This window comes from Salmo salar, chromosome ssa28, assembly GCF_905237065.1.
Source record: "Salmo salar chromosome ssa28, Ssal_v3.1, whole genome shotgun sequence".
NCBI lineage: Eukaryota > Metazoa > Chordata > Actinopteri > Salmoniformes > Salmonidae > Salmo > Salmo salar.
Window position 1 is genome coordinate 25,215,001 of NC_059469.1, and position 20,009 is coordinate 25,235,009.

The 20,009-nt window shown below is 42.8% G+C and overlaps 1 protein-coding gene across 4 annotated transcripts in view; it reads left to right on the plus strand.

Annotated features, from left to right (window-relative positions):
• The window catches only part of thbs2a (thrombospondin 2a), a 33,138-nt gene extending 13,519 nt beyond the window's left edge, over window positions 1–19,619 (plus strand). For 2 of the 4 annotated variants that reach the window (XM_014180057.2, XM_014180060.2), the window contains exons 10-24: window positions 5,090–5,266; window positions 5,944–6,117; window positions 6,690–6,817; window positions 7,096–7,248; window positions 9,776–9,994; window positions 10,493–10,600; window positions 12,889–13,048; window positions 13,484–13,602; window positions 13,901–14,135; window positions 15,933–16,160; window positions 16,637–16,908; window positions 17,079–17,176; window positions 17,443–17,582; window positions 17,851–17,884; window positions 18,533–19,619. In XM_014180057.2, coding sequence (XP_014035532.1) covers window positions 5,090–5,266; window positions 5,944–6,117; window positions 6,690–6,817; window positions 7,096–7,248; window positions 9,776–9,994; window positions 10,493–10,600; window positions 12,889–13,048; window positions 13,484–13,602; window positions 13,901–14,135; window positions 15,933–16,160; window positions 16,637–16,908; window positions 17,079–17,176; window positions 17,443–17,582; window positions 17,851–17,884; window positions 18,533–18,536 — 2,249 coding nt within the window. In that variant the 3' untranslated portion in view covers window positions 18,537–19,619. Of the gene's footprint in view, window positions 1–5,089; window positions 5,267–5,943; window positions 6,118–6,689; window positions 6,818–7,095; window positions 7,249–9,775; window positions 9,995–10,492; window positions 10,601–12,644; window positions 12,858–12,888; window positions 13,049–13,483; window positions 13,603–13,900; window positions 14,136–15,932; window positions 16,161–16,636; window positions 16,909–17,078; window positions 17,177–17,442; window positions 17,583–17,850; window positions 17,885–18,532 lie in introns of those variants that run through there. The other 2 variants (XM_014180058.2, XM_045710035.1) reach the window with 2 other exon arrangements.
• The last annotated feature ends 390 nt before the right edge of the window (window positions 19,620–20,009 follow it).

Below are 20,009 nucleotides of genomic sequence, written 5' to 3' on the forward strand. Positions count from 1 at the left end.
AAAACAGCATCATAATATGTTTACAGACAGGAAATAGGTGATGGGCCATAGCAAGCTATCCGCTTTAGATTTCGAGATGATCGATCTCTGACGAGGGAGGAGCTGTTTTTTACATATTGTGTATATTTATTTCTTCTTAATAACACATTTCCGTTTTTGTTGTCAATTCTTGCATATTTTTTCTAAATACTTACTATTATGTTAGCTGGACACACTAACGCGCAGAGTACTAATCTGTAAACCAATCACAACTCGTGTACTATCCATGGTACTATCTCTGCTGATCACTACTGCCAATCACGTTATCCGTATCTAACGTAGTAAAAAGCTGGTGACATCTAGAGAGAGATCGCCATCCAACAAACTGCTATCAGGTGAAGTATTTTTATTTTATTTGTAATCTACCTATTTAGTTAGAGAAAAGTGATACCATCAATGCAAGCTGTAAAATGACTCCAAACTTAGAACACAGCAACCTTAGTAATCTAGCTAGCTTGCTACTTAGCTACTGTAGCTAGTTACGACAAGTAGATATGTTGCTAGCTAGCAGGAGCAGATTGCTTTATCACTAGCTAGCATGTCATTCCGCAATCAGTTTATTCCCAGTAATAATTGAAGACTACACAAATCTATAGGACAAATAGTGAAATCTAATACAGTCATCAAGGCAGGACCCACTCATTTCATTCATACTGACAAATAAGAAATGCCACATTATCCTTGTCAATAGTTGGAGTAGGATGATTGCAGAGCACCCTTCCTCAGACTGTCAGTAAGTTCATTTTCTAGCTCACAAACTACATTTCTTTACTGTGATGATTTATTTCATAAATTCTTGTCTCTCACGTTTGTCTCACATGATCTATTCAGCTCTCCTGTGTCCTGCTCTTAGAGATCGATCAAGTGTTATTCACCAAGCATGGGCTGATTCACTCACCTATGAGGAGAACCATCATACTGCAGTTTGAACTAGCTGTTTGAACACTATTTAGCCATTGGGATCACATATTCATTTGCCTGTTTTGTCTTACACAGTCTAGTGCATTTACAGATACACGTGCTTGTTTGAGCATCTCAAAGACTAAATTCACTGTAGAATCAGTTTAAGAGGTGAAAAACACATAATTTTACTATTTAGAGTTGAAGAACACCTACTACATATACACATGCTTGTTAGGGCATCTTTATTCATTATTGTCTCTCACTTTTATCTCCCATAAACTATTCACCAAGTCCTGCAGTTTGAACTAGCCCTGCCGTCACTATTTAGACATTGAGGCCAAAAATGCATTTGGCTGTTTTCTTTTCTTTGTGGATTTTGTGTTACACAGTCTAGTGCAGTTTAGAGTTGAAGAACACCAACTACAGATACACGTGCTGGTTTGAGCATCTCAGAGACTAAATTCAATGTAGAATCAGTTTAAGAGGTGAAAACAGATAATTTTACTATTGTAACATGCAGTGGGGAGAATTCTATTGTCCCAGTCAGGAGCCCAGGCTTTTGACATAGATGGTAGTTCTCGTCTCTGGACCACACAAGCTTTAGATTGCATTATGCTAAGGCAATTGTCTCTCTCTACATCGGTCAGCTACATTGGTGACCAGGGTGTGATCCTTTCGATACGCCTATAGGACCTGGACACACAAATACTCCTAGAGAGAAAGGGGAATACTGAATCATGTGTTGATGACAGTTCTACAGTGTCTGTCAGAGGTCCAGGCTATTGACATAGACAGTAAAGCTCTCATTTCTGGACTGCAACATTGTAAGATTGTTCCCTCTTTGGTTCTTGATATACATTGATTGGTAGGTTACACTATATTTAGATACTTCAAATACTGCCTGAGACACCTTTGCTATTTGTCTCCGTACTCAATAAATGGTGAAACACTATTTTTTGATTGTGTTCTTTGTTCGAATGTATATGCATGAAACGTACATTATGGAAAACATACAGTTGAAGTCGAAAGTTTACACACACCTTAGCCAAATACATTTAAACTGAGTTTTTCACAATTCCTGACATTTAATCCTAGTAAAAATTCCCTGTCTTAGGTCAGTTAGGATCACCACTTTATTTTAAGAATGTGAAATGTCAGAATAATAGTAGAGTAGAATGATTTATTTCAGCTTTTATTTCTTTCATCACATTCCCAGTGGGTCAGAAGTTTACATACACTCAATTAGTATTTGGTAGCATTGCCTTTGTTGAACTTGGGTCAAACGTTTTGGGTAGCCTTCCACAAGCTTCCCACAATAACTTGGGTGAATTTTGCCCCGTTCCTCCTGACAGAGCTGGTGTAACTGAGTCAGGTTTGTCGGCCTCCTTGCTCGCACACGCTTTTTCAGTTCTGCCCACACATTTTCTAAAGGATTAAGGTCAGGGCTTTGTGATGGCCACTCCAATACCTTCACTTTGTTGTCCTTAAGCCATTTTTCCACAACTTTGGAAGTATGCTTGGGGTCATTGTCCATTTGGAAGACCCATTTGCGACCAAGCTTTAACTTCCTGACTGATGTCTTGAGATGTTGCTTCAATATATCCACATAATTTCCCATCCTCATGATGCCCTCTATTTTGTGAAGTGCACCAGTCCCTCCTGAAACAAAGCACCCCCACAACATGATGCTGCCACCCCCGTGCTTCACGGTTGGGATTGTGTTCTTCGGCTTGCAAGCCTCCCCCTTTTTCCTCCAAACATAACGATGGTCATTATGGCCTAACAGTTCTATTTTTGTTTGGTGGTATGGTGGAACAAGCTCCCTCATGACGCCAGGACAGCGGAGTCAATCACCACCTTCCGGAGACACCTGAAACCCCACCTCTTTAAGGAATACCTAGGATAGGATAAAGTAATCCTTCTAACCCCCCCCCTCTTAAAATATTTAGATGCACTATTGTAAAGTGGTTGTTCCACTGGATATCATAAGGTGAATGCACCAATTTGTAAGTCGCTCTGGATAAGAGCGTCTGCTAAATGACTTAAATGTAAATGTAATGTAAATGTTCTGGGAGTGATTTGCACTTTTCGCAGCAAAGTACGTTCATCTCTAGGAGACAGAACACATCTCCTTCCTGAGCGGTATGACAGCTGTGTGGTCCCATGGTGTTTATACTTGCGTACTATGGTTTGTACAGATGAACGTGGTACCTTCAGGCATTTGGAAATTGCTCCCAAGGATGAACCAGACTTGTGGAGGTCTACAATTTATTTTCTGAGGTCTTGGCTGATTTCTTTTGATTTTCCCATGATGTCACGCAAAGAGGCACTGAGTTTGAAGGTAGACCTTGAAATACACCCACAGGTACACCTCCAATTGACTCAAATGATGTCAATTAGCCTATCAGAAGCTTCTAAAGTCATGACATAATTTTCTGAAATTTTGAAAGGCACAGTCAACTTAGTGTATGTACATTTCTGACCCACTGGAATTGTGATACAGTGAATTATAAGTGAAATAATCTGTCTGTAAACAATTGATGGAAAAATTACAAAGTAAATGTCCATAGTTACTAAAATAATGATTGACGGCGCCAAGATTTTAGTAGGAAATTGTATTATTTAACCACCTAAATATAGTCACATTCACTGAACATTTAGTATCTGAACCTCAAACATTCATTTCCCAACTGCTGCTCTTTATCCTTCTCCATACCTTATATTCCAATGCATCCAACATTATGCATGCCCACAATGGCATTGGGTAGCTGCTATTTGAGAAAGCAACTTTGGTTATTTAGAAAACTCTGGTCATCTTATTGCAGAGCACATTGTGTTTTTAGAGAAGATTGTATTGCAATGTGTCCTATATGTGTAGGTTATGCCATATGTATTGGCTAATATGCATATGCAGCTGTCGTTTTTAAACCTCCATTCTAGCGTACATGACACACACACCCATCCTTTTATTGGGGTTTCTATGCGAAGTATATGATTGAATGTTTCTTTAAGCCTGCAGCTAGTTACATTGAAATTAGATATATAATCGTACCAAAACATGGTTAAAAAAAATGTGTTAACAGACAGAGAGATACAGTAGCTAATGATACACAAAAATCGTTATTTACTGTAACATTGGCTAGCTTTCGATAAATTGGATTAATGGTCAACGGAGTTACCTCTTCATACAATCAAGACTAATTCGTATTGCATGCTGCATATTTCAAGGGCACTCGAAAACACATATTTATCTTATTTCAGTCTTTGGAAGCTAGCTAGCTATGTCTGTTCCTCTTCATCAGACAGCAGCTCGTGTTTTCACAAGAGGCTGTGTTTACATCGTAGATAGAAGCAGGCCATTGGCTGTCTTCATCGCGATGGGTATGTACAGGAGTTCTGATTGGTTCCAAATTTAGCAGATAGTGTTGAAATATATTTTTTATGAGAAAATGTGCAAGAATTGAAGGTGCCAACAAATGTTATAGTCATCATAAGAATGATGAATGATGACAGGGATTGATCAACTTCACCATTTTCATCTTCGGGCCTGTTTGTTTGTGTGTGTGTGTGTGTGTGTGTGTGTGTGTGTGTGTGTGTGTGTGTGCACGTGAGTATGTATGTCAGTAGAAGCAGCTGTGTAATGATAGAACAGGAGACAGAGTGACTGAATAGAAATATAGAGGAGTGCTGCTCTGCTAGGGTGGAGATGGCTGGACAGAGACCTCATCCCTCTCTGGCTCAAAACCCTGTGACTTGTCTTTGTATGTCTCTCTCTCTCTCTCTCTCGTCTGTCTGTCTGTCTGTCTGTCTGTCTGTCTGTCTGTCTGTCTGTCTGTCTGTCTGTCTGTCTGTCTGTCTGTCTGTCTGTCTGTCTGTCTGTCTGTCTGTCTGTCTGTCTGTCTGTCTGTCTGTCTGTCTGTCTGTCTGTCTGTCTGTCTGTCTGTCTGTCTGTCTGTCTGTTGTGGGAAATAGATCCCGTGGAGGGTGTGTCCATCCCATTAGCCCTAAAGGGTGTTCTACCCCGCACTAGTACCCAGTATACTGCAACCAAATTACCCAGCAATACGATAATAAAGACCTTTTGAATCTGAATATATTACACATGTATGTATTTTCCCTATACTCTGACTTGACTGTGTGTGTTCAGTTCGTCAGAACGGTGGGTGGAGCCTGTGGTCTCCGTGGTCATCATGCTCGGTGACGTGTGGCGAGGGCCAGATCACCAGGATACGCCACTGCAACGCACCCACACCACAACTGGGGGGAAAGGACTGTGAGGGCCAGGGGAGAGAGACACAGCGCTGTGAGGCCAAGCCCTGTCCCAGTGAGTATGGTGGTCCAAGCGGGACAACACATACAATGTTGTCTTGGAAATCCTGCATCCTGGGAGGCAACCAGTCTGTCTAGAGAGAGACTATAGACACAATGTCCATACCAGACCTGGGTTCAGCATTTTTACTTTCTTTGAAATAATTTAGCTGTGCATTGATTGAGCTAGACTCTTTCTTTTGAAAGAGATCAAATACTGTTTGAACCCAGTATAAAGTAGTTTGAACAAGTATTTTGGTCTGATTCATACCCACTTACTTGGATTTACAAACAGGGAGAAGAAGAGGAGTTTTACACCTCTACCCACTCGTATAGAAGGGGCACCGTTCGCATGCTAAATGTGCTATGTGTCTGTCTTTTATAAAACGTCAAGCTCAAATCAATTCGGCATGTGCTCTACTACGGTAATCCGTCCACACAGTGCTGAGAGTGCACTAGCCACAACAGAATGGACGCAAAGTGGTTGCATATTTCCTGTGTATGACTGAGGCCTACAACTACTACTGTAATTCTTTGCTACACTTTCTTACAGTAAAAGAGACTTGATAAGACAGTCATGTAAAGTAGTAAAACATCCTCTTGGACTCTTGGAAGACTAGCCCCCATTGTGATCTAAGAGATCAACAAACATTGTGATGGTCTACTAAGTGTTTATTTGTTGTCCATGTGCAGTTGACGGTGGTTGGGGACCGTGGTCGCCTTGGGCGATCTGCTCGGCAACCTGTGGGGGTGGAGTTAAGGGTCGTACCCGTGTCTGTAACAGCCCCGAACCCCAGTACGGAGGCAAGAAGTGCCCCGGGGAGACCAACGACAGTGATGCCTGCAACAAACAAGAATGCCCTATCGGTGAGTGTGTGTTTGTATGTGTTTGTGTGTCCCATTCAGCACCTCTGACCCAACCCCTCATCCCTTTTTCTCTTTCCCTTTGAGTCATTTTAACCTTCCCTCACTCCCTTTGAGTTATTCCAGTTCATTCTTGCATTCCAGTTGAGTTATTATTTCTAATTTCAACATTCCTGTGATAAGTGCTCTGAGAATGGCCTCCAGGCAAATTTTTGTCAAATATTTGTGCTGATAACAAAGTCTGGAAGGATGTGTTTTGCCTCTTTGTAGAAGGAACATTGTGTTTGGGCAACAAGCTTTGAAAGCACTGAAACCTGTTAACTGTGATAGAAATGAAGAGAGCAACCTGAAGTGAACCACCTGAACAGCCTGGGGAAGCTGAATGTCAATATTCGAAATAAACCAATAAACACATGTCCAAACGTAGCTGCATTAGGCATGTCCTGGTTCTCTTCCTAACCAGTCGCCAATAAACTATGGAGAATTGCTTTCCTTCACACGGTTGCTTTAGTTCTAACTATTTTCTAACTCTGTTAAAACTCTTTTCTAACCGATGCGTTATTGTTCCCTAACAGACGGTTGTCTGTCTAACCCATGCTTCGGAGGAGTGGACTGTAACAGTGCCCCCGACGGATCCTGGGAGTGTGGGCCATGCCCTCTTGGTTTCCGCGGCAACGGAACCCACTGCGAAGACGTCAACGAGGTAATTTTGGGTTAAAGAAGCATGTTACACAAGTCAGATACTTGGTTAACCCACTAACTAATGGTTAACCCTAACCCTAACCTTAACCTTAGCCCTAAATATATTTTCATCCCCAGGCTATGCCTTACCATTACCTTAGGATCTTCCTTTACTCATTCATATTCATGACCTATTACCCTACTTAGAATCTACATCTCATTCTGATCCTCTTCCTCCTCAGTGTGACATGGTCTCTGCTCTCTGATTGATTGATTTGATCTGATCCTCTTCCTCCTCAGTGTGACATGGTGTCTGACATATGCTTTAAAGCTGGTGGAGTATCACGTTGCATCAACACAGACCCAGGGTTCCACTGTCTGTCCTGCCCACCCCGCTATAAGGGAACGCAGCCCTTCGGCATGGGGGTGGAAGCTGCCAAGAAGAACAAACAGGTACGTCTGTGTCACTCAACATCGGTTCTAGGTCTATTTAGTCTGCATTTACACCATTGCTGACAGGTGTATAAAATTGAGCACACAGCCATCCAATCTCCATAGACAAACATTAGCAGTAGAATGGCATTACTGAAGAGCTCGGTGACTTTCAACGTGGCACCGTCATAGGATGCCACCTTTCCAACATGTCAGTTCATCAAATTTCTATTCTGCTAGAGATGCCATGGTCAACTGTAAGTGCTGTTATTGTGAAGTGGAAACGTCTAGGAGCAACAATGGCTCAGCCGCAAGGTGGTAGGCCACATAAGCTCACAGAATGGGACCGCCAAGTGCTGAAGCGCTATAATAATTGCCTGTCCTCGGTTGCAACAATCACTACTGAGTTCCAAACTGCCTTTGGAAGCAACATCAGCAGCAGAACTGTTCGTTGGGAGCTTCATGAAATGGTTTTCCATGGCCAAGCAGCTGCATACAAGCCTAAGATCACCATGCGCAATACCAAGCTTCAGCTGGAGTGGTGTAAAGCTCGCCGCCATTGGACTCTGGAGCAGTGGAAATACGTTCTCTGGAGTGATGAATGATGAATCATGCTTCACCACCTGCAGTCCGAAGGACAAATCTGGGTTTGATGGATGCCAGGAGAACACCACCTGCCCAAATGCATAGTGCCAACAGTAAAGTTTGGTGGAGGAGGAATAATGGTCTGGGGCTGTTTTTCATGGTTCGGGCTAGGCCCCTTAGTTCCAGTGAAGGTAAATATTAACACTACAGTATACAATTACATTCTAGATGATTCTGTGCTTCCAACTTTGTGGCAACAGTTTGGAGAAGGCCGTTTCCTGTTTCAGCATGACAATGCACCTGTGCACAAAGCGAGGTCCATACAGAAATGGTTTGTCGAGATCAATGTGGAAGAACTTGACTGGCCTGTACAGAGCCATGACCTCAACCCCATCGAACCCCACCTCGCCAACTGTGAGCCAGGCCTAATCGCCCAACATCATTGATTTATTAGTGGCCCGAGTTTTTAGAATGTGAGTGTACACTCTGCTGCAAGGGTGGACTCTGGGCCACTATGCATGAACATAACACACCTTGACCCTGTATAAGGAGAGAGAGCGAGAGGGAGAATGTTATGAAGCTGTAATATATATAACAGCAAACATCTGCTATACTTCTCTCTTCATACTTCACCTGTGCTTGGTGTTACAGTATGAGTGGAGGTCTTAGATGGGATGAGAACTATAAAGTGATGTGTATGTCTCTCTGATGTTGTTGTTTGGGTTGTTATCTACGTTTCCACTCTTGCAACACATGTAGTACTGTTTAATGCAGCTCTGTCTTGTCAATAGCTATTGCCCAGTGGGCACACACTGGTTGAATCAATGTTGTTTCCACGTAATTGCAATGAAATTACGTCGAACCAATGTGGAATAGACGTTGAATTGACAACATCTGTTGTGGCATACATACATTGTTTCTGCTTTGAAACCATGATAATTGAGTTCACACACAGATTTGTTGTTGGAAAGTTGAATCATCACTCCACTATCCAATAGACCTGGGTTCAAATACTATTTAAAATAATTTGCAATACTTTATCTGGACTTGATTGAGCTTGCCTGGCACAATGAAACCAATGCAATAGTCAAAAAACTACAAGCTAAAGTATTTGAAAGATCTCAAATAGTATTTGAACCTAGATCTGCTGTTCTGCCCTAACATTGCATAACATACCTCGTGAATCATTGCTTTGTCACTGGCTTTTAAAAACGGTACCGGCTCTGATCCTAGGCCAACATCGTACAAATTGATTTGAGGAAAGGGGAAAGGGGAATTTCTCATTGTCTCATCTGTTTCCCAGAACTGATGAAAGAAAGAAAGGCCTTGTTATTGGTCATCACGTAACGCTGTTGTAACGTTGTACCATATGAGCTCACAGAGTGGTATCAAATCACTTCCTAATGATGGACATCTGTAGCAATAGAGACACAACAGTGTTGTCTTTGATTCTCTTGCCGTAGCTACATAAAACACTGTAGCAGAATCCACAGGGTTCATGGCAGAGCAGGGGACATGACATGACAGAACATAACATATCTGAGAATACACTTCACCCCAAGAAATGAGACTCACTGATTTACTGAATGTCTACATGACTCTCTTTGAAAGATCTCTCTCTCTCTCTCTCTCTCTCTCTCTCTCTCTCTCTCTCTCTCTCTCTCTCTCTCTCTCTCTCTCTCTCTCTCTCTCTCTCTCTCTCTCTCTCTCTCTCTCTCTCTCTCTCTCTCTCTCTCTCTCTCTCTCTCTCTCTCTCTCTCTCTCTCTCTCTCTCTCTCTCTCTCTCTCTCTCTCTCTCTCTCTCTCTCTCTCTCTCTCTCTCTCTCTCTCTCTCTCTCTCTCTCTCTCTCTCTCTCTCTCTCTCTCTCTCTCTCTCTCTCTCTCTCTCTCTCTCTCTCTCTCTCTCTCTCTCTCTCTCTCTCTCTCTCTCTCTCTCTCTCTCTCTCTCTCTCTCTCTCTCTAGGTCTGCGAGCCAGAGAACCCCTGCAAAGACAAGACCCACAACTGTCACCGGTCCTCCGAGTGTATCTACATCAGCCACTTTAGTGAACCCATGTACAAGTGTGAGTGCAGGATCGGCTACGCTGGTGATGGCTTCATCTGTGGAGAGGACTCAGACCTGGATGGATGGCCTAATCAGAACCTGGTGTGTGGTGCCAATGCCACCTATCACTGCAAAAAGGTGACAGACTCTAACTTTATGTTCTCTGTGGGCCCCTTTCCTGGACTCAGAGTAAGCCTAGTTTCTAGTCCCCAATTAAATATGCACTCTTGAACTTTTGTATAATTTCAATAAGTCGTTTGAAAGTGGTGCTCACGAGCCAAAACTGGTCCCTGTTTTTGAGTACTACGTCACCCATTTGGTGTGATATGTTACCAGTCCAATTCGTGCAATATGTTACACATTTCTTGTGCTTAAGATTGTGGAGTGCATTTTTAAGTCTAGACATTCCTGGAATAAAAAGGACTTTCAATTGAGATTCTCAATTGAGCAAACGCTTTAGTCCAGGACTAGGCTAAATCTCATTAAGTCTAGGAAACTGTCCTAATAACTTTTATCCTCAATAACAGACCTGGAGATTTTCCACATTTTCTAATCTTACGGTATGACAATCTTTGAATTTTTTTTCATGTGGGCTATTTCTAAAACTGTTTCCATTTATTTATCAATATTTAACAGGATAACTGCCCCAACCTGCCTAACTCTGGACAGGAAGATTTTGACAAAGACGGTCAGGGAGACGCTTGTGACCAGGATGATGACAACGATGGAATCGTGGATGAAAGAGTAAGATACCTTTTATGAGGCAAATGTGTTAAATGGATGATGGATGAAAAGATTCACTAACTCTTGCTACAGTCTTAGAAAAAAAGGTGCAATCTAGAACCAAAAAGGATTCTATCTGGGACCAAAAAGGGTTCTACCTGGAAACAAAATATACTGCTCAAAAAAATTGAGGGAACACTTAAACAACACATCCTAGATCTGAATGAAAGAAATAATCTTATTAAATACTTTTTTCTTTACATAGTTGATTGTGCTGACAACAAAATCACACAAAAAGAATCAATGGAAATCCAATTTATCAACCCATGGAGGTCTGGATTTGGATTCACACTCAAAATTAAAGTGGAAAACCACACTACAGGCTGATCCAAAATTGATGTAATGTCCTTAAAACAAGTCAAAATGAGGCTCAGTAGTGTGTGTGGCCTCCACGTGCCTGTATGACCTCCCTACAATGCCTGGGCATGCTCCTGATGAGGTGGCGGATGGTCTCCTGAGGGATCTCCTCCCAGACCTGGACTAAAGCATCCGCCAACTCCTGGACAGTCTGTGGTGCAACGTGGCGTTGGTGGATGGAGCGAGACATGATGTCCCAGATGTGCTCAATTGGATTCAGGTCTGGGGAACGGGCGGGCCAGTCCATAGCATCAATGCCCTCCTCTTGCAGGAACTGCTGACACACTCCAGCCACATGAGGTCTAGCATTGTCTTGCATTAGGAGGAACCCAGGGCCAACCGCACCACAGCATATGGTCTCACAAGGGGTCTGAGGATCTCATCTCGGTACCTAATGGCAGTCAGGCTACATCTGGCGAGCACATGGAGGGCTGTGCGGCCCCCCAAAGAAATGCCACCCCACACCATGACTGACCCACCGCCAAACCGGTCATGCTGGAGGATGTTGCAGGCAGCAGAACGTTCTCCACGGCGTCTCCAGACTCTGTCACGTCTGTCACGTGCTCAGTGTGAACCTGCTTTCATCTGTGAAGAGCACAGGGCGCCAGTGGTGAATTTGCCAATCTTGGTGTTCTCTGGCAAATGCCAAACGTCCTGCACGGTGTTGGGCTGTAACCACCCTCATGGAGTCTGTTTCTGACCGTTTGAGCAGACACATGCACATTTGTGGCCTGCTGGAGGTCATTTTGCAGGGCTCTGGCAGTGCTTCTCCTGCTCCTCCTTGCACAAAGGCGGAGGTAGCGGTCCTGCTGCTGGGTTGTTGCCCTCCTACGGCCTCCTCCGTGTCTCCTGATGTACTGGCCTGTCTCCTGGTAGCGCCTCCATGCTCTGGACATTACGCTGACAGACACGCAAACCTTCTTGCCACAGCTCGCATTGATGTGCCATCCTGGATGAGCTGCACTACCTGAGCCACTTGTGTGGGTTGTAGACTCCGTCTCATGCTACCACTAGAGTGAAAGCACCGCCAGCATTCAGAAGTGACCAAAACATCAGCCAGGAAGCATAGGAACTGAGAAGTGGTCTGTGGTCCCCACCTGCAGAGCCACTCCTTTATTGGGGGTGTCTTGCTAATTGCCTATAATTTCCACCTGTTGTCTATTCCATTTGCACAACAGCATTTGAAATTTATTGTCAATCAGTGTTGCTTCCTAAGTGGACAGTTTGATTTCACAGAAGTGTGATTGACTTGGAGTTACATTGTGTTGTTTAAGTGTTCCCTTTATTTTTTTGAGCAGTGTAGTTATCCTATGGTGAGAGCCGAATAATCGTTTTGGAATCCTTTATTCTAAGAGTGTCGGACAATGGAAGTTTGCTTCAAAGGTCAATGTTTGATTGTTAGAACCAACACATTTTTCTGCAAATGCCTTCATCAGGGTATTTAGATTAATTCAATAGGGAATCAAATGCCCTCTCCAAGAAAACGGACGCTCTAATCATTCCCATTTCGCTGCTCTCTTTCTCAGGACAACTGTCCTCTCCTGTACAACCCCAGACAGTTTGACTTGATGCTCTCTCTCTCCTCAGGACAACTGTCCTCTCCTGTACAAGGCCAGACAGTTTGACTTGATGCTCTCTCTCTCCTCAGGACAACTGTCCTCTAATGTACAACCCCAGACAGTTTGACTTGATGCTCTCTCTCTCCTCAGGACAACTGTCCTCTCCTGTACAACCCCAGACAGTTTGACTTGATGCTCTCTCTCTCCTCAGGACAACTGTCCTCTCCTGTACAACCCCAGACAGTTTGACTTGATGCTCTCTCTCTCCTCAGGACAACTGTCCTCTCCTGTACAACCCCAGACAGTTTGACTTGATGCTCTCTCTCTCCTCAGGACAACTGTCCTCTAATGTACAACCCCAGACAGTTTGACTTTGATAAGGATGATGTGGGGGATCGTTGTGACAACTGCCCCTACGAACACAACCCTGCCCAGATCGACACGGACCACAACGGGGAAGGAGACGTCTGTGCTGTCGACATTGATGGAGATGGTACCAGCTTTTCCTTACCATGTTACTAAATATGATACATTGCTGTATTATAGTGATATTAAGTGAGAACAGGGAAAGGCTCTTTCAACTCTTATAACTTTTATTTTCCGTGTAATATATTATTTAAAAGTCATTCATTTGTATTGCTATTGACAGTAGTTGGATACTTAATGGATACTCAGACAATATTTTATGGATTATTGCAGGATAGTAAATCCCGCAAAGGAATGACTAGCTAGCACGGTTTTGCGATTAATCTTTCCACCCTCAACTATGAAGTGATTGATCAGCATTAGCTACTTCTATGGCACGGAACGCGAAATGCCACATGCAAGCACAGGCAAGCAAATATCTAGGATTATGACTACAGATATGTCCTGCACACATGATATTACTGCTGCATGTTGTTTAATGTCCATTTCCCTTTTCCTTTAGAAATCCTAAACGAGCAAGACAACTGCCCGTACTTGTACAACAATGACCAGAAGGACACTGACATGGATGGAGTCGGTGACCAGTGTGACAACTGTCCTCTGCTACACAACCCTGACCAGGTGGGAATAAAGAACAGTCACTTTGCCTTTTGTGTAATTACAAAAACGACAACGTCGCTATCAGGGTTTCAAAATTCCAGAAACGCTCCCCAAATTCCCAGGTTTTCCATACATTCCCAGTTGGAGGATTTGGATGACCTCCCTTCTTATTCCTCACTCTGGGAATCTTGCAACCGGGATTTCTGGAAAACATTTGGAAAAGTTTTGGGAAAAGTTAGATTTTTTTTTATCATACTGGCCACTGTAACACTTCTGTCCTGTCCTTTCCTGTCCTCTCCTCTCCTCTCCTCTATAACAGGCTGACACAGACAATGACCTTGTAGGAGACCAGTGTGACAACAACCAGGATATCGATGAAGACGGTCACCAGAATAACCTGGACAACTGTCCTTATGTCGCCAACTCCAACCAGGCAGACCACGATAAGGACGGCAAGGGGGACGCCTGTGACTTCGACGATGACAATGACGGTATCCCTGACGATAGGGACAACTGTAGATTGACACCCAACAAAGATCAACTGGACTCTGATGGTAAGTGGAAAACACACACACACACACAGACATACACACACCATGCATCAGCATGTTGAATACCCGCACGCCCATGAAGAATGCCGTAACTGTAGCTGCCTGAGGAGGAATTAGTATCCAGTAGGTTGATTTGTGACTTCTGTAATAGCCCTGTATACACTACCATAGATACTAACATCACACAGAGGGTTGCTTGTGATACAGAAATCTTCCATTGAGGCTTCCCTGCACCTGTCCACCCTCCTTTTTAAACTCATCTTTATAGATATAGGTCAACATGCCATGTCCCATTGTCCTGTAAACTATAGCTACTATTATAACAGCGGTTGTGTATGATATAGGAATAACCTTTTTCTGCATCTGCCCACCATAAAAAACACATGGGGTGCCTTTTACCTCTTAACCACCTTTTCATTCATATATTTACAGTTCAATATGCCTTGTTCCATTTCCCTCTCTCTCTACAAAATGTGAAGTATGGTGGGCGGTTTAGAAGTAGTGTATGCACATCCAGGAACTTGCAGGTGTAGGGTAGAAAAAGTGAACTGATGAAAGAAATATAGATGTCTGTACACTGTTGAATTGTTGAATGCTCCCGCAGTTTTATTGTGCAAGTATGGTGTGTCAGACATTAAGGAGTTAACAACAAGGGGTATTTCTGGGTTAGGGTTGATGACGTCATTAGCGTGTGACTTTATCGTGCGGAACCCATGAGGGCATCATCTGCCAGCCACCCAGACGCCAGGCCACGAAGTTTTATTTCCGAAGGGGGCATCTGTGCTAATCCACAGTGCCCAATTTCAATTTCATCATGCAGGGTTACCTGAAGTTTGTGTAACTGGCTTTAACTAGAAGCAGGCTGTGTGGAGACGGGGAGAGGTAGGGAAGACAGAGGGAGAGAGAGGGAACTAGAGAGCGAGAGAGAGAGTGATGGAGAAAGAGAGAGGGAGAAAGAGAATGAGATACTTCTCAAAGACAAACCCTAGAGCCAGATCCCTTTACCCTCTTAACACCTCATCAGAAGGTGTTTATTTGATAGAATCAAGTCAGCCCCCTGTGCAATTATAGAAGAGTAGAGGAGAAAGTGGAGAAAACAGGCTTTACAGCTCTCTGGCAACTTCCCTTTTCTCTGTATTATGAGTCTGTTTCTAATAGACTATGGCCTCTGAGATAGTTACATGTTTCAGTAGAAGTTGTCACGGCATGCAGATGGCTGAGACTCCTTATTGGACTTGGCGGACATATTAAAATCTACAGGAATTGCAATTCTTGCGATTCTTTTTATGAAACCTTGGTAGAGTGAGTGAAACGTCTGCCTTCCCTGTGGTAGGAATGTTGCAACATTATTGCTAGTGTGGAGACTAGGGAGTTATATAGGCCTACTGTAGTCGCCATGGATAGTTTTCACCAATCGTAAAGAGGAATAGGAGAGCAACAACCATATATTATGAATTTATGGTGCTCTTTTATTCATTAAAAAAGGTGACACGTTTCGGCGCAGCAAGTGACACAGTGGTCTAAGGCACTGCATCTCAGTGCTTGAGGCGTCACTACAGACACCCTGGTTCGAATCCAGGCTGTATTCCAACAGGCCGTGATTGGGTGTCCCATAGGGCGGTGCACAATTGGCCCATCGTCTTCTGGGTTTGGCCGGTGTAGGGCATCATTGTAAATAAGAATTTGTTCTTAACTGACTTGCCTGGTTACATAAAAACAATTAAGACCATAGTCTTTATCAAAGTTCTCACAATAGGCCTCTGTATTTTAACCCAGCATCTTCCATTCTTCTATCAACAGGCGACGGTAGAGGCGACGCCTGCAAAGACGACTTTGACAACGACAACATCCCGGACTTCCTTGACGTGTGTCCTGAGAACAACGCCGTCAGCGTCACCAACTTCCGGAAGTTTCAGATGGTGCACCTGGACCCCAAGGGAACAGCGCAGATCGACCCCAACTGGGTGGTTAGACATCAGGGCAAGGAGCTGGTACAGACCGTCAACTCTGACCCTGGCATCGCTGTTGGTGAGTAGGATATAACCTCAATATGTAGTCCCTATACTGCCGTGAAAGAGATAGAAATATTAGCAATAGATTAGAGATATTTGATTCACTACAGTTTAGAGATGTGCAGAATGTCAACTCTGACCCTATCATCGCAGTGGGCAAGTAGAGCAGGACAACCTTACCTCAGATACTTTCATATATTCCCTTGTAGGGTAGCAAAATTCAATACACTTTCCCTTTTGCCAGATTTTTCAGAAATCCCAGATTCCCTCCCAGCTTATTCCCTCCTGATTCCAGGAATCCGCAATCTGGATTTCAGGAGATTTGCAACCCTATACAGTTGATATGATAATTTAGATCTGATATGTTACCATATGCAAGATGTCCAACTATTTCCATGATCTATAAATATCATGAGGAGCAGAAGTATTATTCAAATGTATTTGTCCCACCAACCATCCTAGGTTTTCACTTTTTCTGTTCTACTGTCCTAGGCTTTGATGAGTTCAACGCGGTGGACTTCAGTGGTACGTTCTACGTGAACACGGACCGGGATGACGACTACGCTGGCTTTGTGTTCGGCTACCAGTCGAGCGGCCGCTTCTATGTGGTGATGTGGAAGCAGATCACTCAGACCTACTGGGAAGACAAACCCTCCAAGGCCTTTGGTATCTCTGGTGTCTCTCTCAAGGTGGTCAACTCAACTACGGGCACAGGGGAGAACCTCAGAAACGCCCTGTGGCACACAGGCAACACAAAAAATCAGGTGTGCTAAGATCCAATATATAATTTCGTAGAGCCAAAAAATCATATGGTTTCTCTGGTTTAGCCACACCCTCTATTAAGCAATCTCTTAATCAGCCAGTCAAATTTATAAAGTGATCATAAATCATAGATCTTCAATAATTAAATGTTTTCCTTATCTGTTGTCCACAGGTGCGCACTCTGTGGCACGACCCAAAGAACATTGGCTGGAAGGATTACACAGCCTACAGGTGGCACCTCATCCACAGACCCAAGACTGGATTCATCAGGTGAGCAGGTCTAGCCTAATGCCTAGGCTTTAGCTCAGTGGGCTAACACAGTCTCGTGGTATGTAGGAGACCTGGGATTGAATCCAGCCAATCACACCCATCGCACTTTCCTCAGTAACAGTCTGAAAATACTTTTATGATAATATACTATAGGTTAAGCTGTTAACCAGGGTGTTTTGTCCATAGTGTGCTTTGTCCAAATGTACAGCACTCCAGCACTCCACTCAGTTTCAATCATTCATGTATTGTCTTGTTGTGTTTTGTAGAGTTGTGGTCTATGAAGGGAAACATATCTTGGCAGACTCAGGACCAGTGTACGACAAGACGTTTGCTGGAGGACGGTTAGGCCTGTTTGTCTTCTCCCAGGAACTGGTCTTCTTCTCTGATCTCAAATATGAGTGTAGAGGTGAGTCATGTAGCTAGCAGCACCATTCTAGTTTGGTCCCAGATCTGTTTGTGCTGTCTTGCTAACTCCTATGGTGTCACGCCAATGACCATAGGAGTTGGCAAGATGGCACAAACAGATCTGGGACCAGGCTAGTACAGTCCATGGTTTGTGAAAAATATGGTTGGTTGGTAATTGTGGAAGAGATCTCTCCTTTTTGGGAGACAAAATGCAGATGAAGGGGTAAAAAATTGTTTTTAAAACCTTCCAAATCTTTTCCAATACTCAGATAAGCTGGAGTTTCCAACTGTGTTGTCCATCAGGTAACAATCATAAAGGGGTATATGTTTTGTGTCGGCTGTATAAAAAAAAACAGAAGTCACGCTTTTGTTTCTGCTTGTCACCTTGCCTGGTTCCAATGACCTAGACACTTAGGGCTCTATTCAGTCTGGATCGCTGAAGCGTTGCAGATTACGCAATAGAAATATCCGTTGACGCGGGAACATTGCCTTTAAATTGAAATCACGCTGTAACGCTGAATTTCGGCTATATGGATGTAATAGAGCCCTTAGACTATGTTGTGTGCATACTGTATGTGTGTGGTTGTGTGGTTCAGATGGTTCGGTGTGTGTGTGGTGTGTGTGTGTGTGTGTGTGTGTGTGTGTGTGTGTGTGTGTGTGTGTGTGTGTGACACTGTGTGAGAGGTCTGGTGTGTGGTCTTAAAGGGTTTCAGGTCCTACTTTGATCTCAAGTACGAGAACATTGCTTGTTCACACTTTACTGTATGATAAACACAATGCTCCACCGGTTGCTGTATTGTTGGCTATATTCCCATACCATATTGTGTATGTATACGGCTGTATAGATTACTCTATATACTGTATGACTCTGGATATGCTGTTATTCCTTAGCTTTTTTGTTATAAATGTGCTTAGAATAAATAATCATACTTTTTCTCCTATTTTCACTAGATAACTGAACAGCGTTGGATGTGAAAACTTCAAATGGCTAAAGACACTAAACCTCATAACCTGATCATCAGCCTTTTGCTGATTCATTCGTCATTTCAACCAATGAAATGGAGCTTCAGCTTCGCCCCACCAAAGTATTTTTGCCTCTAACTTTCCATTGAAGGGGCAGCCGAGGCCTTTTCCAGTTTTTCTGAGTGCCTTATGTGAAAAGACATATCCTTGACAAATGAAAACCGATGACAAATGAAAAAGGCCTTGTGGACAAACGAAAAAGGTCTTGGCAATGATAAAAACTAAGTCACCGATGTTGACAACATATTATAGGGATTATTTGTACAACCACTTATGTGCTTTACTCCGATTTTTTCAGAACTTTCTACAGCTTTACATTAACAAAAGTAAAATATAAAATTCTTGTTACTCAATAAATATTGATATTGTTTGTGCTGGAAAAGAGATCAACTTGAGGCTAAGTACAATGTACAGTAAAGGCGTCCAGGTTATCCAGGTTGCTTAGCAACTAAAGGTCTCTGTATTGACCTCAGCAGTTTCAGCCCTGCAGTGAAAAATTGGATCAATTTTAATATTAACTGCCAAATATCCACCAAACTCTTAATCAATACCAAAGCACACTGATGTACGTCGCTAAGTTGAACAAAGTTCTTATTTTTTGTATTGTTTCTTATACCACCCGGAATGCAGTTTTGTTAAAAGGGTCTTCAGTTGCTCATTTAAAATGTTTGTCAAACTCTAAAAAGGTTGACCGTAAGACCGTCTTATAGCATTTTAAAGTACTTTGGGATGAAGATGTTTATACTAAGTTTGTATTATAATTTCTTCTGTAAATTATTATCACGAGTTTATGTCTTGCTGGTTTGTTTGTTTTGTTTGTTTGCTTTTTTGTTAGAGATTGTAAATAATTTATTTATTTGTTTACACTGACGAAATTTCACAATTGAAGATTGTTGGATATCAACATCAAAATTTCTCAAACATCAAGATAATACACTATCACAAACTTTGTGTACTATACAGTGTTATGCCATGTGTTATACTGAACAAAAATTAAAATAAACACAACATGCAACAATTTTATCGATTTTACTGAGTTACAGTTCATATGAGAAAATCAGTTAATTGAAATAATTTCATTAGGCCCTAATCTATGGATTTCACATGACTGGGAAAACAGATATAAATCTGTTGGTCAAAGATACCTTAAAAAAATGGGCCTCACAATGGGCCTCAGGATCTTGTCACAATATACTTGTGCATTCAAATTGCCATCGACAAAATGCAATTGTGTTCGTTGTCCGTAGCTTATGCCTGCCGTAACATAACCCCACCACCACCACCGGGCACTCTGTTCACAATGTTGGCATCAGCAAACCGCTCGCCCACACAACGCCATACACGTTGTCTGCGGTTGTGAGGCCGGTTTGACATATTGCCAAATTCTCTAAAATTACGTTGGAGG